This window comes from Eretmochelys imbricata, chromosome 20 (assembly GCF_965152235.1).
Source record: "Eretmochelys imbricata isolate rEreImb1 chromosome 20, rEreImb1.hap1, whole genome shotgun sequence".
Taxonomy (NCBI): Eukaryota; Metazoa; Chordata; order Testudines; family Cheloniidae; genus Eretmochelys; species Eretmochelys imbricata.
The window spans coordinates 10,460,740-10,487,997 of NC_135591.1; the positions used below are offsets into that span (position 1 = coordinate 10,460,740).

Genomic DNA, 27,258 nt, shown 5'->3' on the forward strand with positions numbered 1-27,258 from the left:
TTGTTATCAGATCGAGCTCCCCTCCAAGGCCCCTTTGTGGGGAAATGCATCTCCTGCCATGCGCCTTGTCTTTTATACAGGAAGGTGCCAGTGTGTTTGGGAGGAATCTCTGTCCTGCTCCCAGCTGGACTTCACTATATCTGCCATTGCACTGGGGTCCAGCAGGCCGCTGGATGGCCACCCCGACAGGGAGACCAGGAGTGAATGTCCATAGGAGCTGAACTCCCCTCGCATTCTCGGGGGCATGAGGCACATGGCCAGGGAGCAGTGGCTCAGCCAGCTTCCACCCTAGTTCAGAGCAGGCTTTTGGCAGAACCTTATGTGCAGTGATCTCCACCTTATGGCCACAGAGCAGTCTGCACTCAGGCAATGCCCGCTCCCAGACAGCAACTACAGCAAGACTGCGGCTACTCCTCCCGCCCCTCGGTTCCCCGTGAGTGACCTGGTGTACCCACTGCCTGGTGGGTCCTAATGGCAGAATCTCCATTCAGGCTGGCAGGAAGGAAAGGGCATGATCCCTCTCCCTGGGGTGGATCCACATCACCCTCTATCCAGACCAAGGGCTAAAGGCTACTGTCTGGCCCTTAGATCTTGTCGGGGACCCCAGTGGCTTTAGAGACCATGGAAGGATTCTGCTCCCATGTACACCAGTGTAAATCCAGGGTCTCCAGGGAGCTTCCAGCTTTACAGCAGAACTTGGCGGGGCAATGGTCCAAAGGCACACAGCATTGCTCTAGCTATGCCATTGCAGTTAAGGGGAGTTCTACCAGTGACTTCAGTGCAAGCAGTTAGGCCAACGCCAAGCACCATTGATGAGCTGTGGCCATGGGCCAGAAGTCCGTGGAACTCCATAGGCCTTGTACTGACCGTTCCTGGCAATCCCTGTGGGCCAAACCCAGCCACAATGCCAGTTGAGAAGGAGAAGCTTTCTCCACCCAAAGCAACCCTCTGCTTGTGTAGCCAATGGAAAATAGCTGAAGAAATTAGCACCCCCACATCCCAGGGGCAGGGAGAGGAGTCTGTGCAGCCCGACAGTCAACATGTCACAAAGGGGGCAAGGCCAACTCCTTCAAAGCTTCTTTTATTTAACTTGTCTGCATTAATTCCCATCTGTCACATTAGACACTCAACACTTCTTATCACCCTTCTGCTGGGATGAGGGACACATGCATGGGAAGGGAACTGGGTGCTTATTTAGGGCTACAGACAGTTTACATTGTCTTCCTTCCTTCCTTCATTGTGCAGGCGTCTTGGAGGGCCCCAGCTTCCTTCAGCATCATGCAAACACAATGCCTATGCAGCAAAATCATTTAACCCTGCCAAGGCAGGGCCCAGGCCTGGCAAGTGCAGAAGGGCGCGATCAGCACCTTGCAGCCTGTGCCCCTTCTATAAGCCCAAGTTTCCTGGTGCAGCTGCATGCTCCCAGGATGTCACCACCACCCTTCCACCTCCCTTCCACCTCGCTGGCAGCATCAGGATGATGTCACGTAGGCAGTCGCTATATACTTCCTGTCATTGCCATAGGTGGATTTGGTCCAGGTGTAGGTCTGAATGCCTAGCTGGTGGCCCCCTAGGCTCAGCCGGCACCTGAAGGAGGAAAGCCCACATTTCAGCATGGCCTCGCTCCTGACTCCACCCCTCTCGCAGACGAGCAGCTCAGTGCTCAGGGACTGAGCCCATGCCAGGCAGTGCTGAGGGCAGCCACTCTGACCCCAGAGCTCAGTCCAGAATGCAATTGGATTCATGTCTCCCCCACATCACCTAGGCCAAGGCAGGCCTCCTCTTAATTCCCCTCACCCCATATTCTGTCCAGAACTAGGCTCCCCTGCCCACCAAGCCCTCATAGGCCTCCCAAACTCCTCCCAACACAACCCTGTACCCATACCACCCCTGAGGCCTGGCATGGGACTGAGGAGATGTGTAGACCTCGCAGTGGCCCTTGGCATGCGGTAAATTCTACTTGACACTTCCATGCTGTGAGAGGGGCTGTGTTTGGTCAGAGGATGGCTCAGGGCTGGGATTCCCTCTGACTAGGAGCCCAGCAGGGAGGTCAGACTGAGGAGGTCACCTGGAACAGGCATGATGGGACAGGTCTGTGTGCCCACCTTGGCCCTGAAATTCCAGGGCTGAGCGGAGCCTGGGTGAATATCCTTCCACCACAGGGTAGTGGGAGTGAGTGCTGCTGGCTTCATGGCCTTCCCCTCCATGGGGCAGGCTGAGTGACATGCAAGGTACACAGTACTGTTGGAGCGGAGTTGGTCCAACACAAGACATGATCTCACCCACCAGGTCTCTCTGACTTGGAAGGGACAAGCACTAGGGACAGGCACAGTACTTACATCTTCCCCGGCCGAGCAATGAAGCACAAAGTGTAAAGGCCAAACTCAAACTCAGGGCTGCAGCCAATGAAGGCAAAGCCCACCTCCTTGAAATAGCCATCCCAGCTGAACTGCATCCCCAGCACGTCAGGGTATGAGGCCCACTAAAGAGAAAGAGAGAGAGTGGGGGGTGAGCGCTGTGACCCAGCCAGAGATCCAGGGACACTTTCGTTTGCAGAAATATCAGAGCAAGAGGACATTACCACACAAGGAAATTAATGCTTCCCCTTGGCAGTCCTTCCATGCTGGAGCTCGTCTATCCCATGTCCAGCCCTTCCCATCCTGCCCTCCGGGGTTCTGGCAGGAAAAAAGCACTGAAGGAAGTGTCCCTGATGTGACACTCGGACTGGGGTCAAATAAGCCATTGCTGATACTGGCTGGGATCCTCAACGGAACTGAAGAGAGCAAGCACTCAACTGTCCTTGGATTCCAATGGGATTGCACTGGCTGGGTCCCTGAGACTGCTTTGAAAACCCTCCGCGTTGCACATACGGGGCCAAACGCCCAGCTAGCATGAATTGGCAAAATGTGACGGATGCCAGAGGAGTGATGCCGATTTACACCAGCCAGGGATCTGGCCCATTGACTCCAGTGGGGCTGGGCTGGATTTCACTAGCCCGTCCGCCCAGGGCTGGCTCCAGGCACCAGCTTTCCAAGCAGGTGCTTGGGGCGGCAGTCAGAATGGGGCGGCTGTCCGTGTCCCGCAGCGGCAAGTCGGCGGCGGCTCCACCCCTCTGCCGGGGGCGGCAGCAATTCGGCGGCGACTGCTTGGGGCGGCAAAATTAGTCGAGCCGCCCCTGCATCAGCCGTACTTACCGGCCCGTCATAGTTATGGCTGTAGTAGTCAACCAGCCCCTGCTTCTCCAGAAGGTAGAAACGAATCCAGCTGTGGAATCCGGACACTTTTCCTTTTTTGACTTCCCCTAAATAGCAAGGGAGAGAGTCACTGGTTAGCTGCACCCCGAGGAAGAGGCCTAGCGACACTGCGCCCGCAGAGCTTGGCTGGGCACGCGCATTCCCCTAGAGGGAAGAGGGTTTCCTCTACCTTCGTCTGGGAGCAAGTCTGCTCAGTACTCACTAGCCCGGCCCATCACTCCAGCCAGCCTCTGCCTGGGGTGTGTGTACCCAGCACCGTACTGCACCTGAAAAGACGTGCTCGAAGCCGCTGGAATCTTCCTCACCCTTGCCCCTAGAATACAGGCCAAACCACATCTCCTTCAGGTCGCTGACAAACTCCTCCTGGGTGCTGTAGCGCTCTGGAGAGAAAGCAACACAGACGGGGCCCCGAGTGAGTGAAAGGAGGGAAACCAAACTTCCGAGAGAGGCATCTTCCGGGCCTTGTGTAACGCTGACAGACCCGGTTGGGTCGGTGGCTTTGGAGCTAAATGCATGAGCCTCTACTGATGAACTAAAAGCTACATGGCTCTTAGCCAAGGCTGTAGCAGACTTATCAATCTCTAGATGGGCTAGGTGCCACTGGAGAGGGACAGAGCGCCACACCCATCAGGCCTGGGTTACACGTGCTCTGGGCAGATCCCCTCCAGACTCCTGACCAGGCTTTGGAAGAACCAGAGAGGAGTCTGCCTCTGCTCCAGAGCGGGCATCCCAGGTGTTACAGTGAGCTCTGGGCCTGCCAGGCATGACTTTGGGTGCTCAGCCAGTGCTTAGGCAGTGCTGGGAAGCTGCCCATGCACCGTGCCCCTCTTTAGATGTATTAATCTTCCCACCTGCAGGGACCCATCCCGTTGCACAGCTGTTCCACCTTCTTGGTTCATAATTCTCAGTGTTGGAGAGAGCTGCTGCATTGGCAGCCCCGGGAGCCGTGTGCCCCCAGCACAGCGGAAGCAGAGAGTGGGCACCCCAATGCCACCAGCGGGCAGAGCCCACCAGGAGGGAGGGGGTGCTCAGGTTCTTTGGCCCATTCAGACCCTGGCTTCTCTGCTGAGAGCAGCCATGGGAGCTGGTAGTGATGGAGGAGTGTCCTATAATGGTCCCCGAAACTTTGAGCAGGGATGTGCGCAGGAATTTAAATTTGACCCTTTTTTGGGGGACACAGAAGCTCGCTCTCCCCCCTCCCTCCCCGGCCCTGGCAGGAGCTTGATATTCCCCATCTCCATGGCCCTGGAACCAGAGAAGTTCTGTGCCCACTATGATTATTAGGGGGCCCGTGCCCCTGCTTGCCCACCCCTTGCACACACCCCTGATTTTGAGGAACGCCTCCTGCTGTCAGCCACAGGAAAGTGCTTGGATGAACGAAACACCTGTTCTCAGGGTAACTCGCATGTTCAGATAGTCTGAGCAATACACTCGGCAGGAAGGTTGGTGACCGGGCCTATCCCTTGCTCAGCAGGTGCAACCCAGTACTACCCCAGCAGGCCCTTCCCAGTACAACCCCAGCAGGCCCTGGCTGCCCATTGCTACCCCAGCAGGCCCTGGCTTTCCAGTGCTACCCCAGCAGGTGCTCGCTCCCCAGTGCTGTCCCAGCGGGCCCTGCCCAGTGCTGTCCCAGCGGGCCCTGCCCAGTGCTAACTCCAGGCACAGCACAGAATCCACTTACTTTTCTTGTGCAGGAAATTGTAAAGCTTTTTCATGAGCTCCGTTTTCATGACCTCCTGCAGGAAGTTCTCCTGCTCCTTCAGCTGCTCAGCACTGAAGGCTTCCCCTCTGCCCGTCATCCTTTGGTAATTATCCAGCAGTTTAATGAAGCTGGCATAGGTGGGTTTGGAGAAGAGCTTCTCGTTGACATACGTGTAGAGTCTGAAATGGAGAGATTGTTGGAGCTGGGGGGCAGGAATGGCCAGTACAACAGCTTCGTGGAACCAGGGCCAGTGACCAGGGACTCCAGGTGCCCAACGTTTGGTTCCTTAAAGGGCCTGGACTGCCAGAGCCAGTGTGCTCGGCACACCCTGAGAATCAGGCCCCTTTAAACTGTCTCAGGTCCAGTGACCAAAATCACTGGGCACTTTTGAAAATTTAGGCCTAAGATCTTTGAAACTGCCCCCCACCCTGCTTGCTCCTTCCGCTCCCCCGACTCCCCCCAGCTGGGGCCCTAGCAATCAGAAGGGCTCTCCCTGCTCTCTCCCACCCCCCCAGGAACTTGCATTTTCTAACATCGTAACATGGCCCTTTGGCTCATCCCCTCCCGTGCAGGCTCCCTGCTCGAAGCCCTGCATGGCATCGGCCACGCTCCACCCTCATGCTGGAGCTGTGGGGGGTGGAAGCAGGTCACCCAGCCCAAGGCAATGGCAAGCGCACACAGCACTCACGGCTCAGGAGAATGATCCTCTTTGTCTCTGGTCTCGGCAGACGAGATGAGATGCTGCGGGTTAATGTTGATGTCTGACTTCTGGGCTTTGTTGTGGTCCACCTTGTAAAGCTGTTCGGAGATGCTCAGGAGCTCTTCGTTGGTGATGAAGTCGTGACTGCTGGAGAATCCCTCTGCAGGGGTCAGGGCCATTGCACAAGCAGATGAGTGGATGTGAAGAGCCAGGTCTGGGACCTTACACTTGGGGGAGGGCCCAGCGCCCAACTTTCAGCAATTCCAGTGACTCAGTTGCCCCACGCCAGGGTGCTTGTCCTGATTTTGGCTTCCCCTTAACACAGAGCTGCAGGGGGTGGGGCAGGGCTATTGAAAGCCTCAGCAATGCTGGGGAGAGGGAGAACTGAGGCTTCTAAGAAGGAGAGCCCCAAAACCCCAGTACGACCTCACTGCTAAGGCAAAAGTCACCCCAGGGCATGGGGAGCACAAGGCTGTGGCTGTGGGGAAGGGATAGCTCAGTGGTTTGAGCATTGGCCTGCTAAACCCAGGGTTGTGAGCTCAATCCTTGAGGGGGCCATTTAGGGATCTAGGGCAAAAATTGGGGATTGGTCCTGCTTTGAGGAGGGGGTTGGACTAGCTGACCTCCTGAGGTCCCTTCCAACCCTGATATTCTATGATTCTATGACCACTTCAGCCCACAGGGTGCCCAGGCTTCATGGTGGTCTCAGCCCAGGGCTGGATTATCCACAGACTGCAAGTGCACTGGGGCAAGGGCATCACGGCTAGGAGCAGTGCTGCTAGCTCTAACGATTTCACCAGGAGGCTCACACTATTCATTTTTTTGCATCAAGCCCTGGCTTCTGGAGTCAGGTAATTATGGGGGAGTGACAGTTTAGAGTCCAAGGCTGCCTGATTGCCTGGGTCTAAGCTCAGATGGCCAGCCCAAGCTGCTAACCATGCCTCAACGTCCATACTGCTATTTTTAGAACATTAGCTCAAGCAGTGCTAATGTGTCTGTCTACCGGGCTGCAAGGCACGCTACCAGCTGCAGTGGAGACAGACCATATAAGTCTAAAAGGGACCACTGTGATCATCTAGTGTGACCTGTGTAACACAAGCTAGAGACCTTCCCTGATTCAATTCCTTTTTGAACTAGAGCAGATCTTGTAGCACAGGGCTTTTCAACCTTTTTTCATTTGTGGACCCCTAAACGATTTTGAATAGAGGTGCAGACCTCTTTGGAAATCTTAGACATAGTCTGTGGACCCCAGTGGTCCACGGACCCTGGATCGAAAACCACTGTTTTAGGAAAGTGTCCAGTCTTGATTTTAAAATGGCCAGTGTTGGAGAATCTACCACAACCCTTGGTAAATTATTATAAAGTTTAAGTACTCTCACAGTTAAAGTTTGCACCTTATTTATCTGAATTTGTCTAGCTTTAACTTCTAACCATTGGATCATATTAGATCTTTGTCTGTTAGATTGAAGAGCCCATTATTAAATATTTGCTCCCATGTAGGTACTTGTAGACTGTCATCAAGTTACCCTTTACCCTTCTCTTTGTTAAGCTAAAAAGATTGAGATCCTTGAGTCTGTCAGTATAAGGCATGTTTTCCAATCCCTTAATCATTCTCATGGCTCTTCTCTGAACCCTCTTCAATTGATCAACTCCCCTGTTGAATTGTGGGCACCAGAACTGGACACATTAGTCCAGCAGCAGCCACTCCAGTGCCAAACAGAGAGGTATAACAACCTCTCTACTCCTACTCAAGATTCCCCTGTTTATGCATCCTAGGATCGCATTAGCCGTTTTGACCACAGCATCACACTGGGAGCTCATGTTCAGCTGATTATCCACCATGACTCCCAAATTTTTCTCAGAGTCACTGCTTCCAGGGATAGAGTAGGCCTGCATTCTTTGTTCCTGGATATAGATATACATAGAAATGCTTCCCCCAGCACCACACAGCACCATCTACCTGCACTGTGCATAGAAGGGGCTTGATGCTACAGATCCCATGGGTCTATGTCATGCCCCACATCTGTACAGGCAAGAAGAGAGCCTGAACTCCTCACTCAGATAACCAGGGAGGGATCCCGGAGAGATCGGCTCCTCTCTGGTATAGGAACAAAGAATGTCTGTCATATTGGCAGGATGGGCTCTGTGTGCTGGAGAGCAGGACTCTGAAAGGGACTTGGGGTTGATGATGGAAACCAAATGAACATGAGGTCCCAGTGTGGCTGTGTCTGGGAGTGTGAACTCGGTGCTTGGCCATATCAACAGGAATCTCAAGTCAGAGCAGGGAAGTGCTATTACCCTTGTGACTAAGTTCCTGCTCTACCTTGGTGGGTCTTGCGCTTATTGGCGGATTTGCTCGCCTTCGAGCTTCACGGCAGCCCTCAGCTTGGCCGTTTTTCTGAATTCACAGTTCAGGTTGACTCCTCCTGTGTCTGACCAGGAGTTGGGAAGATTTGGGGGGAACCCGGGCCTGCCCTCTACTCTGGGTTCCAGCCCAGGGCCCTGTGGAATGCAGCTGTCTAGAGTGCTTCCTGGAACAGCTGTGCGACAGCTACAACTCCCTGGGCTACTTCCCCATGGCCTCCTCCCAACACCTTCTTTATCCTCACCATAAGACCTTCCTCCTGGTGTCTGATAATGCTTGTACACCTCAGTCCTCCAACAGTCCGCATTCTCACTCTCAGCTCCTAGTGCCTCTTGCTCCCAGCCCCTCACACGCACACCACAAACTGAAGTGAGCTCCTTTTTAAAACCCAGGTGCCCTGATTAGCCTGCCTTAATTGAATATAGCAGCTTCTTGATTGGCTGCAGGTGTTCTAATCAGCCTGTCTTAATTGTCTCCAGAAGGTTCCTGATTGTCCTGTTACCTTACCCAGGGAAAAGGGACCTACTTAGCCTGGGGCTAATATATCTGCCTTCTGTTACTCTCCAATAGCCATCTGGCCTGACCCTGTCACACCCTCTATACAGCATCGGCAAGCCTGATACTGGATATTGTGCCCACACTTCAGAAACAAGGTTGAATAATTGGAAAGGGTTCTGAGAAAAGCCACAGGAATGATTCAAAGTCAGGAAAACCAGACTGAAGGAGCTCTATCTGTTATCTTATCCAAGAGCAGGTTAAGAAGTGATTTGAGCCGGGTCTGTAAGAACCACATGGGGAGGAGGTTTCTGGTAGCAGAGGGCTTTTTGAATGGCAGACAAAGGCAGAACAAGATCCAGTGGCGGCAGCTGAAGTCTGAAAAATTGAAACCGAAAATGAAATGCAAATTTGTAGTAATGGGGGAATTCCCCATTGGAGCAGCTCACCAAGGGGTGTGGGGGATTCTCTGTCACTCGGAGTTCTTCAATCAAGCCCGGGTGTCTCCTTCAAAAAGATCTGCTCTAGCCCAGTCACAGACTATCACTACAATCACTGACTGCTGGGCCCACACAAGGACCCTGCTGGATCCTCTGGCTCGTACTATCCAGGAGCTCCGACTGGATGATCACAATGGCCTTAAAGTCCATGACTCTTTAAGGCCATAGAGGCACATGGGGACCGCGAGGCCTTATGACACTGCCTGACACCTCCTAGCACCTTTCATCTGCACCTTATTACAAATCATGCCCCCCCAGGTTTACACCTGGATTTACTTCTGTGGCACACAGCCCTGCAACTTTTCTACCACGGGCTGTTACCTGCCCCTCATTGCCATCATTACAGTAAAAATGCTGAATCATGAGACTCCCAGCTTTGGAAACCCATGGCCTTTGTACTGATAGGAAATGAAGAGCAATAACACATGTGCAGAGCCTGGGGTTTGGGGAAACAGGCAGGGGCTGGCTGGAAAATGGCTGCAGGTCACACACTTTGCTAGCGATAAGTACAGCTACTCACCCATGGAGTCTGCCAGCCCGGCCGTGGGGTCCTTCTGTCTCCCATCTACATTAAGTGAAAAGAAAAAAGAAAGCAAACGATCGCTCGGTAGATGGTCCCAGACTCAGGTACCTGGGTTGTGTGGACTTCCCAGGGTCTTACACGGAATGTGTTATCTAGAGAAACTGAGGGTAGCGGTTGGTGCCTGATTGTCACTGTTTTCTACTCATTCGAGGACATCACACACGTGGGAACGCACACACACGTTTGCACATGCAAGGGCACATTCAAGCACCCACAGACACACGCGCACACAGCCAGTGCATTGCTTTGCTGTGTTGTTCTCCGTGTTCCATTTGGAACCAATAAGTGTGAGAACTGGACAGACCGTTGGAACCATAATCACAACCGATAATGACGGATGGAATGGGAGAGCGACAGCAGTGCTGGGAAGCAACCCAGAGCCCAGCCCAGCCCCGTGTCCCCCCCAGAGGTCGCTCACCCTTGCTGCAGTGCATATGATAGTCTTCACAGCAGTCGCGATGTTTTTCACACTTGGTATTACAGTGACACTCATCCTGCTTGTTGTATGGCTCGTGGCAGCGCCCCCTGCAGGAGTCGGGATCTGTGTACAAGCCTGGGGGAAAGGAAAAACAAGCGTTTAGTTTAAAAGGCGGCAACACCGTCCCTTGGGCTAGTCATGCAGCAATCACGCTGCTGACTCCAACCAATGACGTGGGCCGGGATCCACATTGTGACAGCTGGCCATTCCACCTGCTCCAGAGGAAGGTGCAGACACTCCCTCATGGGTAAGTGGGGATCATCTGCGGGGATGGAAGTTCCTTCTCAGTGACCAGTGACCTGGAGCCACATGGTTGTGTGCACAGATGCTCCAGCGCGATCCCCTCGGAGAGGCTGTTCTGGCCCAGGCCGGGAGAAGGGGCGTCAATCGTACTCAGCTTTTTGCTGCTGGCCGAGTCAACTACGTGGCATAGGTGAGTAGCAATGGTCTCAACCCGCAACGTGTGGCTCCCAGCCTAACATTCTCTAACATTCAGGGATGTTTGGATAGGACCTAGTGGTTCTGTTCGTGGCAGAGGCTGCGAGTCATCCTGCGCAGAGCACGCAGTGGAGTCTCCATGATCTGGAGTCTGCTCATCGAGTGTGGGACTGGCTCAGCCAGGGGCTTCTGGGTGGTTCCATGCCCTGAGCGGTCCTGGAGCTTGAGCTGGATGGTCACAATGGTCCATTCTGGCCTTGAATTTGATGACTCTGTGAATGAGGGAGGTGGCACGAGTCCTAGGCAGCTGGTAAGCCCCATTTAACCCTGCTTTCATAGCTTCTGTGATTCTAAAACCAGGAGGGATCGTTCTGATCATCTAGTCTGAGCCGCATGCAGGCCAGAAGAAAAGGAGGACTAGTGGCACTAGTCTCTAAGGTGCCACTAGTCCTCCTTTTCTTTTTGCGAATACAGACTAACACGGCTGCTACTCTGAAACCTGTCACGCAGGCCAGAGAATCCCCTGGCCACAGCCCGCTGGCTTGTGGCAGAGCCCTGAGGTAACTGCAGGCCTGTGCTGAGGTGAATTTCACCCTGGGAAGGGCAAGGGAGTTAATAGAAAGTTGTGTTAATTCCCAGCATTGTGAATCCTGGACTGCAGCCCCTAGGCATTGATAGGCATTGATAGACATGGCAGAGCTGGCATGTGCTGACTCTGTTTCCTCTTTATCCTCAGCAGCTGCAATAAAGGGAAAGGAAAAGCCATGACTGTCTGTAGCTGGCAGTGGAGAGGCTGAGAGACGGGAAGGTATGAGCAGGGCTACCCTGTCTTATTTGGACATGGCCCACTCATGGCTGCACCACCCAATGAGCAGTCCAGTGAAAATAATTAACCCCTGGAACAATGTAAGGGTCATGGTGGATTTGCCATCACTGAAAATTTGTAAGTCAAGTTTGGATGTTTTTCTAAAATATGTCCTCTAGGAATTATTTTGGGGAAAGTCCTGTGGCCTGTGTTACACAGGAGGTCAGATTAGAGGATCACAGTGGTACCTACTGGCCTTGGAATCTAGGAATCGTGAATCGTGGTGGGACTGGATTGGCTGCAGAGCTGCTTGGGAACTGGCATTTCTTCCCTGCCAAAAGTTTCACTGAAAATGGAAAAGGTTTTGTTTTTGCCAAAAACAATTGTCTGACTTTGGGGGGGCGGGGGGTTTGCTGACCAATAGAAAGCATTAAAAATGAAAATGTTCCCTCTTTTGGTAACTGAAAACTGAAACATTTTATCTGGGTGAGTGAAATATTTTGGTAAGACCAAAAATTTCCACCCAACTAGTTCACATTTTTCAGACACCAAAAATATGAAAAAAATTAAAATATTTTATTTTCTGATTCCTGAAAACTGAACCATGTTTTGGCCTTTGGCTTTTCACCAAAAACCCAAAGAATTTCATCTGACGCAACCATTGTGGAATACTCCAATGAAAGAGCCAGAAAAGCATTTTGAGGTAAAATTCTCAGCTGCCTCTCGTCTGGGTCTGAAGTGAGAGGGAGCTGAGGTGGGCAACACAGCCAGCCAGCCAGGCTGCAGGCAAGGAGCATGAATGTGATGGAGAAGCAATGGAGAGATTCCTGGGAGGGGAGTGACCTGGTCGCAGTGCAGGCAGCGACACTTTGAACTGACCAGCCAGGATCCAGCATTGGCCCCAGGATCAGGAATAGCAGAGTGACTTAAAGGCATCTTTGCCCATGCATGCAGGCCCCTCCCTTACTGGGCTGCATTGACTTCTCCTGGACCCCAGCTGAGGTCAGTCTCATGCTCTCTTCCTACTACATAAATCTCCAGCCAGCAGCCAGCTGGGTTTTCAGTTCCTGAAGGTGCTCCATAATGCCCTCTGCACACCCTGGACCTGAGTCTCCCCTGTTCTGTCACCTCATGCCATCGTCATTTAGCTGCACCTGGTGACTGCACCTTTGAAACGTCACCAACAATAGTGACTAAGAGAGGCTTTAAGTTTCCCTGCCATAAATCAGCCGTAACTACAGGCTCGCCTGCTGTGTCAGGGTTTATGAGACGCACTTGAAAGTGGAGGCAATTAGCATTTGCCCTGGAGTGCTCCCACAATCCTGGGCTCACCTGCCCCACGCCAAGACTGTGGGAAACCTCTGCACACTGTCATACTGTGATATTGCGCCTGGGATCCAGCAATCCCCGTGGAAGGAGCCAGGCTCCTGCTGGCTTTGCTTCATGTGGGAATCAGTGGGGGCTGTTAGTGAGCCCATAGCATGGCCATGCCTCGCAGTATCAGTGCTTCAGTGCCTTACAGCTCCAGGAGCACGTGCCCTGGACCTGTGAGCTTCCCTGTGTACTATCTTAGTTGTATGCAGATTCCTCACGGACTGGGTTCCTTTATGCAACTTCTTTTGGACTGATGCAGCACTAGATGATAAGCCCCGGTGTGTGATTCACCCTGACCCACCCTCATATGCTGGCACAGACACAAATGGGTCAGACGTTTCATCTCCAAACCCATGAAATCCCCTTTACAGCCCCTCTGTACAAATTCTCAACTTCTGGGATAGAGGCAGGCACGTGCTTGTTACGGAGAATATTAATTAGCGGTGTAGCCCATTGTCTTGTTTGCAAATCATGTGGCCCTGGCTCTATGCCTTAAAAATCAATGAATTAACTGTCCAAATGTTACACAAATGCCCACAATTGCTAAAAGCAGTGGGAATTAACACTGTACAGAAGCTAATGCCAGTGCAAACTTTTCTAGGATCATTAAGTAGTCACACTACTGGCTTCGATAATAATGGTACTCAAATGGTTAAACACATGGCTCAAAAGCATTTTAAGCTATCTTGTGGTTTAGCTGCATTGAAAGCCGACACAGCAGACCTTGAATGAACCACCCAATGGCCACAAGATCCATTAAGGCAGTGTTTCCCAAACTGGGGACGCCGTTTGTTCAGGGAAAGCGGCAGTGGGAGCCGCAATTGGCCAAACCGGCAGACGCGGCAGGTAGACAAACCGGCCCACCAGGGGCTTTCCCTGACCCAAGTTTGGGAAACACTGCATTAAGGTATGAAGGCACGGTACTAGTATCCCGCAGACTCTACCGGACCACTAATACATGTGTGCCTGTAACAAAGGACCAGTTCAGTGAATGGCAGGACTTTCCATTCCTCTCTAGGCTAGACAAAGACACTCCCTCTGAGATACATCTTTGTACCCCGATACAAACAAGTTACATACTGCCCCTCTGACAGCGTTACTTACTGCCCCCTGACGTGGCTAGTTATTACTCATCACCTTGTACATGTTGGTTTGATCAAAACATCTCTATTACATACTGTCATCCTGACCTTATCTTTTAGGAGGGGTCAGTGTGTTCCTGTTATCCTTGGGGAATGTTTTTGTACCACCCTTGATACTGGGATGTTCTGGTACCACTTGATATCGGGATGTGTTTGTGTGAGTCCTCTGTACTTAGCAGTTCTTAGGAATGTGCATTTCTGCAATATCAGCCCTCTTCTTGCCAGATTCTGTGAGCCTCTCGCTGCCTCCTGCCTCTTGCTCACAGCTTGTCTTTGCTTTATCTCAGTAAAGCTTTGACCACTATTTTATCCCAGGCCTCAGGCCTCTAATACAAGGGCCTATGTCTCATGCTCTCTTCCTACTACATAAATCTCCAGCCAGCAGCCAGCTGGGTTTTCAGTTCCTGAAGGTGCTCCACAATGCCCTCTGCATACCCTGGACCTGAGTCTCCCCTGTTCTGTCACCTCATGCCATCGTCATTCCCAGTAAGGCAGTGGAAACATTCACATTGACTTTATTGACAGTTGGCCAGAGGATCCTGACTCAGTGGCAGCATTACTCTGACTCAGCGCTCACCCAGCACAGGGTTAATGACTGCCCACAGTGCAGGATAAGGGAGAATTAGGCTCCCTACAGTTCTGCGCAGCCAGTTCTGCAGCTTCACAGAGTCTTTCCAGCAGGGATTGCTGCTTGGATTTTCCATTGTTTGTATTCATTCAGATCAAGAAAAATCCACTAACGTTTACTAGATTCCAGGTTCTTTAGAAGTATGCCACGTTATTTTAGACTAGTCACTTTCCAACAAGAATAACTTCTGCCCTTGCACTAGTCAGGAAACAAATTACAAGGGCAACCAGTAAATCCTCATGCTTCAAGGGTAATCTAATTGCTAGATAGTATCAGGAAGCAAAAATGTTCCTTCTGTGTGGCAGCACTGCACAAATGCCCTCATTCGTGAGAGTTCAGGAGGGAAGAAGAACCTGGTTATGATGAAACATCCCCGTCATGTGCCACCTAATGCTGCGAACTCCTGACAAATCTTGAGTCAAACCGAGCATCTCCTGTGAGTCCAGTGTGTCCTCAGGAAGTACCGTGAGCTCAGTGTACAATGAAATCATCCAGGCCACTTGCTGCAAACCATCACCAAGGCACCAAAGAAATTCCAGACTTGGGACACCCCGGATGCTGGCAGGAGACAAGGGTGTGGGGTTCAAGCATCACACAGTGCTTAAGGCATTTTATTCTGTGTCCCATTCCAGTTGGCTGTGCTTCCCAGCATCACACCCAGCCTCTCTGTCTGGGAAGCTCAGCCCATAAAGCAATGGTCCCCAAACTTTACAGGGTTGCAACCTCCCCTACCCCTGTGCACGCTCCCTTCCCTACCCCCCGAGCCAGGGCCAGGAGCAGGGCCAAAGCTCCAAGGGTGGGTGGGGTGGAAATGCAGACGGGGGTAAAGGGGCTTAGTCTGGGGTTGCAGCTGCGGGTGGGCTGGGAGCAGGGTCGGAACCAGGAATGGAGCGATGGCTAGGGGCCGAAGTTGGGGGCAGAGACGGAGCTGGGAGCAAAGTCATAGCTTGGCCCCAGTGGGGGCCGACAGCCAGGGCCACAGACAGGAATGGAGCTGTCCCAAGGTTGGGGATGCAGCCAGGCACAGGGCTCGGAGCCGGGACCACAGCTGGGGACGTGGCCAGAACAGACAGAGCTGGGGGTGGAGCTGGAAGTGGGGCTGGGTGGTGCTCCCTCCCATCCCCTTGTGGGGGCTGGCCCAGGCCCAACCGCTCACACACCCCCGCCCCAAACATTCCTGCGTGCCCCCTTAGGGGTGCACTCCACAGTTTGGGGGCCTCTGCTTTAAAGGCATTGTTCCCAGGATCACAGGGTGTTCTCCATTGTCTCCCCAGGTCAGTTATTCACACACTGGGCCCAGCTCTCCCCTCACACAGCTACTCCAGAGTCACACCCATCTTAATGAGAAGAGAGACAGCCCCACGTTCTACACCTGTTTATACCCTGCTCCGCCACCTCTGAAGACCCCTGTTCTGCACCCCCTTCACCTGCTGCACCAAGCTGTCCTGGGGAAGCTAGTGCCGGGGGGTCAGCGTGGGTGAGCTGGCTGTAGCAGGGCTGCTCAGTGCACAGGCCCTGGCCCCAAACACCTGTCTCACAATGACCAAATTTCACCACCCACCAGAAGCATTTCACCTTGAATTTAGGGCCTGATTCTCCCCAGATCTGCACCTTATGCCATCATCTCCTCCTGAGCCAAGTGAGGGCCAAACGCATCCCAATCTCAGCAGTAGCTTCTCACCCCCACTTTGCTCTGTGGCTTGAGCACCCATGGAAAAAAATGGTGGGTGCTCAGCACCCACCAGTCACAGTTGTTCAGGGATGCCACCAAACAGCTGATAGGCAGCGCCACCAAACCCGTTTAGCAGCTCGAGGAGGGGCTTGGGAGAGGGCGGAGACCAGCAAGCAGTGAGGGGGGAGCCCTCAAAGAAAGCACAGAAGGGGGGCGGAAAGAGGCGGAGCAGGGTTGGGGCCTTGGGGGAAGGAGCGGAGCAGGGGCAGGAAGATGTGGAGCAAAGGTGGGGTCTTGGAGGAAGGGGCCGAGTGGGGGCGGGGCCTCAGGGCGGAGCTGGGGTGGAGCACCCCTGGAGAAAAGTCAAAGTCGGTGCCTCTGAGTGGAGATGGCTCACAAGGTGGAAGACAGGAGCAAATCAGGCCTTTGGCTAGTGGCTTGGGCTGAGACTTTCGAAGCTGGCTAAAGGATTCAGATGCACAGTTCCTGGGAGTTTCTGGGACTGGAGTGTCCAGCTCCCCTAGCAGAGCAACAAGTTCATCCTTGCTGACTAAAGAGTCAAACCTGGTCCTAGGTCATTCCCAGAGACTGAAGTTTGCCCCATGCCTAGGGAGCTTGCACAAATCCCCTGCACTTCAGCCCCCGCCAGAGGTCCAGGCCAGTGGAGCATGGGACTGGGGTTGGGCCTCTGCAAAGGGATTGATTTCAACTGGACATAAAAAGGGAATCCTCTTGTTTAGAAAGGTTAGGTCATTCAATCAGAGACAATATCACATGACTTGACTAACCATTCAAACAGAGCAAACACCCAATCACAGAGAGTTAATACTCACAGCAAATATGAACTGTTGAATTCATTATTCAGAGATGTAAGAGATCAGAAAAGGGTAATATCCCTTTAAATAGTGTGTGAGCCTTCTAGTGGTGCTCACCATGTTTCCATAGCTGCAAGAACCATGCAGAGCAGCAGCCTGCGTGTAAAGAGGGTGGGCATGCTGTGTGTGTTTAGTAAACCTGGTTATTTGGGACCTGACTGTGCCCTGGTGATTTCTTCATGTTGTCTTTGTTGCATAAAGAGCAAAAGACACCTGCAAACTTTAAATTAGCCTCTATCACCTGATTAGCACCAGAGCTAGTCACAAACTGCTCACTCAGTGTGGCACTGGTGCATAATGGTGACATTTGTGAAAGAAGGTATCTGAGAAAGAAATAGTCATGGCTTTCACCCAGCACTGCCGAGGAGCCCATGGAAAGTGTCTCACAAACTATCCATGAATGAAAAACAAATCAGATCAAATCACAGCCTGTGCCTGGACAGAAATTAAAGGGGACACTTTCAGGGATGGGGTGTAAATTATTCACAATAAATAATTGGAGGAGCCCAGACAGTATTTTTGAGACGGGTATAACCCCAGCAGTGGCTGTGCCCGGGGTGCTGGAACAATTTGTATAGTAGGGGTGCTGAGAGCCAAACTGTAAACCCTGTGTATAATGGAAACCACTTCAAACAAGGAGGTGCGGCAGCCCCCCAGCTCCAGCACCTATGGCTGTGCCCTCACAACACTCCAAATACTAGAACAGCCTCCAGTTTCTCCGTTCTTATCAAACCTTCTCCTGCTAAGCCCCAGGGGCCTCAACTTCACAAGGAGCTGAGCAATTCCTAGAGGTGCTTAGGGCGACCAGACATCCTGATATTAGGGTTTTTGTTTTATAGAGGCCCTATTACCCACCCCACCCCCTCCCCTTAGGACCCTATTACCCTCCCCGTCCTGATTTTCCACACTTGTTATCTGGTCACCCTAGAGACACTAAGTGCCCCAATGGGAAGATGCCTCAGACCCTTCCATGGTCAAGCCCCTGTTGGGAAGATCTTCTGGCTGTCATAGCATTGTGTGAAACAAAGCATCTCTACTTACTGCCAGAGGCCAAGCTGCAGGCGATTCCTGCTGTGATGAGAAGGATCCAGGTCTTCATTGTTCCAGAGACGCAGCAGATGAAGCTTCCAAGGTGTCAGTGAGAAGGAGACTCCCGAATTCCCAAACACCTGTCTACCCGTCCCTGTTATCTATGGGAGGCTCACGGCAATGCCAGAGGAGAAGGCGCTGGGGAAGTTTGCTTGGATCCCTTGTAGGAGGAGAGTGCGGTGGTTATGGTAACAGCTGAGTGATGCACGGAGAGGCGTGCACACCAACCTTGCCAAAAAAATCCACTTTTAAAAAATTTTGGTTGCTTAAGCTAGGCGGAAGGCTGGAAATTCCAGCTGAGTCTATGGCTGTGCTCCGCCCACCACAACATGCATATGGCCCCAGGACTCTGGGTGCTCTGGTAGTAGAAATTAATAATCCAAGTACTAATGTGTGAGACATCTCTGAGTGTCCTCTCATTGGGGAGTTTATTGCTGACACTCACTGGGCTGAGCTGTTATCCTGCCAGACTCCCCAGACCTGGGCTGGAGTGTGCTGCTCCCTTCAATGGCCAAGGGGTTAAGGGAAACATGCAAATGAAAAGATTGAGGCACTCATTGGGCTAGTTACCAGCTCCTCACCCCGCTCCACTGCCTGGCTCCTGGCACGTCCTACACGACAGCTAATCCCCCTCCCCCATTGTCTCCTAGACGCTCTGTAGGAAAGTCCCACCCTATCCCCTCCCTTTGAGGTGGTACTGGGAGCTCCCAGAGTTACCCAACAGCAGTCTCTGCAGTTTCTTGCTCCCTGCCCTGTTCCTCCAGCCCTTTGGGGCCTTCAATTATGTTACCACAGAGTCTCCGGGAAATGCCTGACTGCTCCTGCTGGTTTCCAGTCCCAGAACGTGTTGTGTAAGCTGGGCAGGACACACACAAGGACCCAGCTCATGGGAGCTGCCAGATGGGATCAAACCAGGGGTCATCTAGCCCAGTCTTCTGGCTCCGAGACTGTCAGCATAGTTGTTTCAGAGGAAGATGCTAGGAGCCCTGCAGTGGCAGTAATGGGATAACCTGCCCTAGGGAAAGTTCCCAACTCCTGACCCCTGATAGTGACAAGTTGGCTCGTGCCCCAGAGACAGAGAGTTCCGAGCTCTTCCCAGTTTACTTAAGTCATGTCTACACTACAAACTGATGCAAGTGTCACTGATCCACATGATCAGTGCTAGACTCCCAGCTTTGGGACAGTCCCTTGGAGGAACTTCCATGTGCCAGACCCCCAAGGAGTCTCCCTCTTCCTTCAGGTTGGACCACTCAGCCTCACTGCCTCCTGAGACTGAACCTCTGGGGCTCCAGCCCCCCTGCCACATCCCATGAGTTCTGCTCGTGAGTCCAACTGAGACAAACTCCTGGTGGAGACCTGTCCGCTCCTCAAGGATTAGTGCATCTCAGCAAGCATTGCAGTGACACTCAAACAGTGATGTCAAAACAGTCGGGTTCATTAGTTACCTGGAACACAGCATAGGAAGTCCTTAGGTTAGCAGAGAAATGGAGGTTAAAGCATAGTCCAAGTCCACTCTGGTTAGGCAGAGCCCAGCCAAGCTGTAGTGAACCCCATCATTCAAGCTTTGTCTCTCTGTCTGACCTCCTTGGTCAGATCTCAGGTGACAGCACTGACCCCTCCCAGCAGCCACCCTTATCCTCCTCACCCCCACCCCACATACACATACCTTCCCTGTCCTTTGTTCTCGAGCTGGGGAATGTTTCTCAGCTTCCCTGCTGAGAGGTGGGGGAATCCATCTCCCTCTGGGTCGTTGGTTGCTCGTGTTAATGTCCTGGTGATTGGCTTTGCTGTTGCCTTCATGTATTCTCCATGGATATGGGGTTGGCCTCAGTGTGACAATAAGCGCAGGACCCACCAAGGCAGAGGAGGATCTTTGTCACAGTATGCTATTATTTATAATCACTTAAAATTTATCTTTCTGTAGTTAATAAATCTGTTTTATATTTTTTATCTAAAACAATGTGTTGTTTGAAGTGCAAGGGGAAATCTGCTCAGGAGCGGCTGGTGCATTGTCCTCTCCACATTGAGGGAGGGGCGGACTGGGTAATAACTTACACTGGTCAGGCTTCTGACCAGGGCAGGATGGTACAGCTCTGGGGTCCTATGCTAGGGAGATGGAGGAAGTTGGCTAGAGCCTCTCTATTGTTATTTCATGAGTGGCCAGGAGAAGCATTCATGGAACTGCAGCTGAGTGTGTCCCTGCATGTGTATGGCTGTGTGGGTGTAAGACCTGGAGGGGTCTGCAGCTTGTCATGGCCTCACAGTATGAGAGGGAGCCCAGGCTTGTGAGATAGAGGGCTCAGCAGTAGACAGTTCCAAGTTGCACCCCAGGGCAGTATGTCACACTCAACCAGTCTTTTTTAATGACTCATCACAGCTCAGAAACCTGGGCAACATTCATATCTAGGGCTCTTAGCCTGCCCTGTGAGCAAACAGTCCTTTTTCACCCACTGAGTAACCGTACTGTGTATAGGGAAAACTGAGGCACACATAGGATTCATAAAAATATTACAGAAAATTCTCACTTTGTCACATCACATTACATTGGTTTACAGCTGCTGAAGTTTGCCTATAGCTCGTGTGCATGCATACTTGCCTGCTTGCATCTGCATTATGTGTACTCATCAGGAGAGCTTGTGTTGATGCAAAGTCTGCTGCATCACAGGTAGGTATCCCAGTGTGACATGTGCTGCTGTCCTACACAATGTTTTTTGACAATTTTTTGCAACGTGTTGTGGGACAGAAATGACTGGCCTAGGGATCTCTGGGAGCTAGGGGTAAATTTCCCAACGTGCAACATTATCCATCCCATAATGCCATCTGTGATACCCTGGCACCCCAATATTCACCACTGTCATGTAATTAGGATACGTTTTGTACAAAGTATTTCTTGTGAGGTATCATTCTAAAAGTCTTGATCTGCTGGACATTAATATCTCGTTGTATTGTATGTGCTATCATCATATGTGAAGTTATGAAGTCTGGCTATGTATGTGTTACTGAAACATGTTGTGAGGCTGAAAACACCCTCAAGCACTCTGTCTGGCACAACAGTAAAAAGGACAAACAATGTTAATGGCTTATTGAGGAAATGCACACAACACAAAGATTACCCCAGGAATTGTGTACAATAGAAACCTCTCTGAGATAGCACTACACAATGGGAACTGTTTGACCCAGGTCAGAGCAAAAGAGCTTTCCAGCAAGTGGGAAGAAGATATAAAAGGGGGACCTCACTCTCCCTGCAACAACAGACCTCGAGACACCTGAGGAATAAAGACTGAACAGGGGGAAGTGATGGTCCCAGGCTAAGGGATTTCTAGCCTGTGTATGAAAACCTGGAAAATCCAAGCTGCAGAGCCAAGGCAGCTTGTGCCTTAGGAATCTGCCAGCCCGTTTATCACTCAGGGTGAGAATTTGCTAATTCATCTCCTACCTATCTAGTGTGTTAAACTCAATTTGTGGTTTTGTTTATTTCCTAGGTAATCTGCTCTGATGTGTTTGCTATTACTTATAATCACTTAAAATCTATTATTTTGTAGTTAATAAACTTATTTTTATGTTTTAATCCAAATCAGTGGATTGGCTTTTGTTTGACTAAGGTGTCTGGGAAAAATCTCAGCTTGGTTACCACAAGTGTGCATGGTCCTCTTCACACTGAGGGAGAGGCGGACTGGGTGTTAAACCGATATACAGGCCAGATTTGATCATGGCAGGATGGTAATGCTCTGGGGTCCTAGGCTGGGAAGCTGGGTGTGTTCCTACCTGTGTGAATGCTGGTGAAAGTGCAGACTTGGAGGGCTTTGCAACTTGTCACAGCAGCACAGTGTGAGAGGGAGCCCATGCTGGTGAGTCAGAGGGCTCAGTGGCATTCCAGTTCCAGGTGGACCCTGGGGGGAACCCGTCACACCATCCATATCCCCCATAATTTTCACACCTTTTTAAAAAAAATCCCACAAACCCCCACAACACTTTTTGGTGTCTGCTATCCATCCTTGAGAGAAGCACAGAGCCCCCAGAGTGCTGAACTATTTTCATGACCTATGCAAACACAGGACGTATGATCCTCCTGTATTTGTAGACCTGCAGGAAGTACCACAACCACGGGGGACCTCACAATTTCTTCAAGGACAGTTTGCTAAAGGACATGGTAAAAATAATTCAAAGATTTTGGTGGCATTCACAGAGGAGCCGCAGATGACAGAGCACCACTTCTGGGCCCAAGAAATGAGCACTGACCGGGGTGATCACATAGTAATGCAGGTTGAGGGTGACAAGCAGTGGCAGAAGACCTTTTGGATGCAAAAGCTCACATTTCTGGACCTGTTTGCCATGCTCGCCCAAGCCCTGCACTGGAGAGCGGAATTGACAGTGGAGAAGTGAATATCAATCACACTATGGAAGTTTTGAACGCCAGATTGCTACTGGTCAGGGGGAAATCATTTTGGAATGGGCAAATCCACAGTGGGGGCCATGCAAGTGTGCAGGGCTGTTAATCATTTCCACCATGCAGGACTGTGAGTCTCAGCAATGTGCAGGCACATACCAGGTGGATTTGCAGCAATGGGGTTCCCGAACGGCAGTGGGGTGCTAGAAGGCATTCATATCCCTATTTGGGCACCAATCCACCTTGCCATGAAATACCTCAACAGAAAGGACTGTTTTTCTTTGGTTCTGCAAGCGTTAGTGGCTTCACTGATATTAGTGTGAGCTGGGCAGGGAAGGTACATGACGCTCACCTCTTTCAGAACATAGGACTGTTCTGAAAGCTGCAAGAAGGGAAATTCTTTCCTGACAGGCTATTACCATTGGCACAGTGATCATGGGACTATTCCTTGCGCCCCTGGCTCATGAAACTGAACACTAGCCACCTCAATCTGGCTAGATTGTCGGGCTCAACGGGTAGTGAGCAATGGCTCCATGTCTAGTTGGCAGCCGGTATCAAGTGGAGTGCCCCAAGGGTCGGTCCTGGGGCCGGTTTTGTTCAATATCTTCATAAATGATCTGGAGGATGGTGTGGATTGCACTCTCAGCAAATTTGCAGATGATACTAAACTGGGAGGAGTGGTAGATACGCTGGAGGGGAGGGATAGGATACAGAAGGATCTAGACAAATTGGAGGATTGGGCCAAAAGAAATCTGATGAGGTTCAATACGGATAAGTGCAGAGTCCTGCACTTAGGATGGAAGAATCCAATGCACCGCTACAGACTAGGGACCGAATGGCTAGGCAGCAGTTCTGCGGAAAAGGACCTAGGGGTGACAGTGGACGAGAAGCTGGATATGAGTCAGCAGTGTGCCCTTGTTGCCAAGAAGGCCAATGGCATTTTGGGATGTATAAGTAGGGGCATAGCGAGCAGATCGAGGGACGTGATCGTTCCCCTCTATTCGACATTGGTGAGGTCTCATCTGGAGTACTGTGTCCAGTTTTGGGCCCCACACTACAAGAAGGATGTGGATAAATTGGAAAGAGTCCAGCGAAGGGCAACAAAAATGATTAGGGGTCTAGAACACATGACTTATGAGGAGAGGCTGAGGGAGCTGGGATTGTTTAGCCTGCAGAAGAGAAGAATGAGGGGGGATTTGATAGCTGCTTTCAACTACCTGAAAGGGGTTCCAAAGAGGATGGCTCTAGACTGTTCTCAATGGTAGCAGATGACAGAACGAGGAGTCATGGTCTCAAGTTGCAGTGGGGGAGGTTTAGATTGGATATTAGGAAAAACTTTTTCACTAAGAGGGTGGTGAAACACTGGAATGCGTTACCTAGGGAGGTGGTAGAATCTCCTTCCTTAGAGGTTTTTAAGGTCAGGCTTGACAAAGCCCTGGCTGGAATGATTTAACTGGGAATTGGTCCTGCTTTGAGCAGGGGGTTGGACTAGATGACCTTCAGGGGTCCCTTCCAACCCTGATATTCTATGATTCTATGATTCAACAGCACCAAGGACAGGTTCAGCTACAAGCTCAGCAGGTGCAGGCTGACAGTTGAATGTACTTCTTGTTGAATGATGAGATTCTGGTGGTGTACACTCACTAGATTGGATCTCAGTGAGAAAAATATCCCAATGGCGATAGCTGCCTGCTGTGTCCTTCAAAATATCTGTGAGGCAAAAGGGGGGAAGCTGCCACCAGGGTGGAGGTGGAGCAGCTGTCTGCCGACTTTGAACAGCCAAACACAAAGGCCATTACAAGGGTTCACCATGGAGCTGCAGTTGAAGAAGGCTTTGAAAGAGCATTTTAATTGTCAGCCACAGTAGTGTTCTATGCTGGACTGTTCTCTGGGCCAGGACCTTTGGGTGCTGTTGGGAATTGTGCAGTGCTTGCGGTGCACTTATAAATATGACTGGGTGTTTTCCTGAACCTGAGTTCTGTGCTGCTTGCTGTACATCTACAAGTACTGGGTGCTCTGAGCACCATCAGGCGTTCCACAATGTGTTACTCCTTAGGGAATTCTGCATCAAAAACTAAAAATTCTGAGCACAATTAGAGGATGGGGCCAAAAGAAATCTGATGAGGTTCAACAAGGACAAGTGCAGAGTCCTGCACTGAGGATGGAAGAATCCCATGCACTGCTACAGACTAGGGACCGAGTGGCTAGGTAGCAGTTCTGCAGAAAAGGACCTGGGGGTTACAGTCGATGAGAAGCTGGATATGAGTCAACAGTGTGCCCTTGTTGCCAAGAAGGCTAATGGCATTTAGGGCTGTATGAGTAGGAGCATTGCCAGCAGATCGAGGGATGTGATTATTCCCCTCTATTCAACATTGGTGAGGCCTCATCTGGAGTACTATGTCCAGTTTTGGGCCCCACACTACAAGAAGGATGTGGAAAAATTGGAAAGAGTCCAGCAGAGGGCAACAAAAATGATTAGGGGGCTGGAGCACATGACTTATGAGGAGAGGCTGAGGGAACTGGGATTGTTTAATCTGCGGAAGAGAAGAATGAGGGGTGATTTGATAGCATCCCTCAGCTACCTGAAAGGGGGTTCCAAAGAGAATGGACCTAGACTGTTCTCAGTGGTAGCAGATGGCAGAACGAGGAGCAATGGTCTCAAGTTGCAGTGGGGGAGGTTTAGGTTGGATATTAGGAAAAACTTTTTCACTAGGAGGGTTGTGAAGCACTGGAATGGGTTCCCTAGGGAGGTGGTGCAATCTCCTTCCTTAGAGGTTTTCAAGGTCAGGCTTGACAAAGCCCTGGCTGGGATGATTTAGTTGGGGATTGGTCCTGCTTTGAGCAGGGGGTTGGACTAGGTGATTTTCTGATGTCCCTTCCAACCCTGATATTCTATGATTCAATATTTTAAAATTCTGCAAAATTCTGCATATTTTATTTGTGAAAATAACACAATACAGTCACACCATTTTCAATTATTTTGGTAATTTATTTCAAAATGCCTCTCAGCAAGTATGTCTGTAACAATACAAACAACAAAAATGAAATGTTTTTTGACAAATAGATTCTTTACTAGGGATATTAGCACATCTGTATGGCTTCACAGAGCAGAGGGCAATACTAATATTTCCACGTATGTCAAGCATAGGAGACTTTAGGGGTATGTCTACACAGCAAAGAAAAACCCACGGCTGGCCCATATCAGCTGACTTGGGCTTGCGGGCCTGAGGCTGTGGGACTATTTCATTACTGGGGAGATTTCTGGACTCAGACTATAGCCAGAGCACTGGGACCCTCCCACCCTGCAGGATCCTAGAGCCCGGGCCTGGCTGCCAGAGACAGGGGCCAAGCAAGCTGGAAACATGCCAGGGCGAAGAGCACAGAGCAGCGACCCAGAGTGGCCAATGTGAGAAGTGGCTGGTTCCACCCCCGCCGCTCCCCACCTGGGCCCAAGAAGGTATTTGTAGGTACTTGTTTCAGAGTAACAGCCGTGTTAGTCTGTATTCACAAAAAGAAAAGGAGTACTAGTGGCACCTTAGAGACTAACCAATTTATTTGAGCATAAGCTTTCATGAGCTACAGCTCACTTCATCGGATTAAGTGAGCTGTAGCTCACGGAAGCTTATGCTCAAATAAATTGGTTAGTCTCTAAGATGCCACTAGTACTCCTTTTCTTGTAGGTATTTGTATTGTTATTTATAGAGGCGGGTAGGGGCAGTGTGCTGGGAGAGAAGCTGAGCCCTGATTAGGGGGCAGGGCTTCTCTGACTAGGGGTCCCATCAATCCTGAAGCACTTACACGAGAGGAAAGTGATCAGGAACAGTCAGCATGGATTCACCAAGGGAAGGTCATGCCTGACTAATCTAATCACCTTCTATGACGAGATTACTGGTTCTGTGGATGAAGGGAAAGCAGTGGATGTATTGTTTCTTGACTTTAGCAAAGCTTTTGACACAGTCTCCCACAGTATTCTTGTCAGTAAGTTAAAGAAGTATGGGCTGGATGAATGCACTATAAGGTGGGTAGAAAGTTGGCTAGATTGTCAGGCTCAACGGGTAGTGATCAATGACTCCGTGTCTAGTTGGCAGCCGGTATCAAGTGGAGTGCCCCAAGGGTCGGTCCTGGGGCAGGTTTTGTTCAATATCTTCATAAATGATCTGGAGGATGGTGTGGATTGCACTCTCAGCAAATTTGCGGATGACACTAAACTAGGAGGAGTGGTAGATACACTGGCAGGTAGGGTTAGGATACAGAGGGACCTAGACAAATTGGAGGATTGGGTCAAAAGAAATCTGATGAGGTTCAACAAGGAGAAGTGCAGGGTCCTGCACTTAGGACGGAAGAATCCAATGCACCGCTACAGACTAGGGACCGAATGGCTAGGCAGCAGTTCTGCGGAAAAGGACCTAGGGGTGACGGTGGACGAGAAGCTGGATATGAGTCAACAGTGTGCCCTTGTTGCCAAGAAGGCCATGGCATTTTGGGATGTATAAGTAGGGGCATTGCCAGCAGATCGAGGGATGTGATCATTCCCCTCTATTCGACATTGGTGAGGCCTCATCTGGAGTACTGTGTCCAGCTTTGGGCCCCACACTACAAGAAGGATGTGGATAAATTGGAAAGAGTCCAGCGAAGGGCAACAAAAATGATTAGGGGTCTGGAACACATGACTTATGAGGAGAGGCTGAGGGAACTGGGATTGTTTAGTCTGCAGAAGAGAAGAATGAGGGGGGATTTGATAGCTGCTTTCAACTACCTGAAAGGGGGTTCC

General features: G+C 51.0%; 1 protein-coding gene across 1 annotated transcript; it reads right to left on the minus strand.

Annotated features, from left to right (window-relative positions):
• Window positions 1-1,472: 1,472 nt before the first annotated feature.
• ENDOU (endonuclease, poly(U) specific) lies at window positions 1,473-18,110 on the minus strand. Its single transcript, XM_077838733.1, has 8 exons — window positions 18,053-18,110; window positions 10,018-10,152; window positions 5,645-5,816; window positions 4,936-5,135; window positions 3,521-3,634; window positions 3,195-3,301; window positions 2,340-2,482; window positions 1,473-1,587 (listed from the first exon to the last, which is right to left on the minus strand). The coding sequence occupies exons 1-8, from the start codon at window positions 18,108-18,110 to the stop codon at window positions 1,473-1,475; spliced, it is 1,044 nt and encodes a 347-aa protein (XP_077694859.1).
• Between the last annotated feature and the right edge of the window lie 9,148 nt (window positions 18,111-27,258).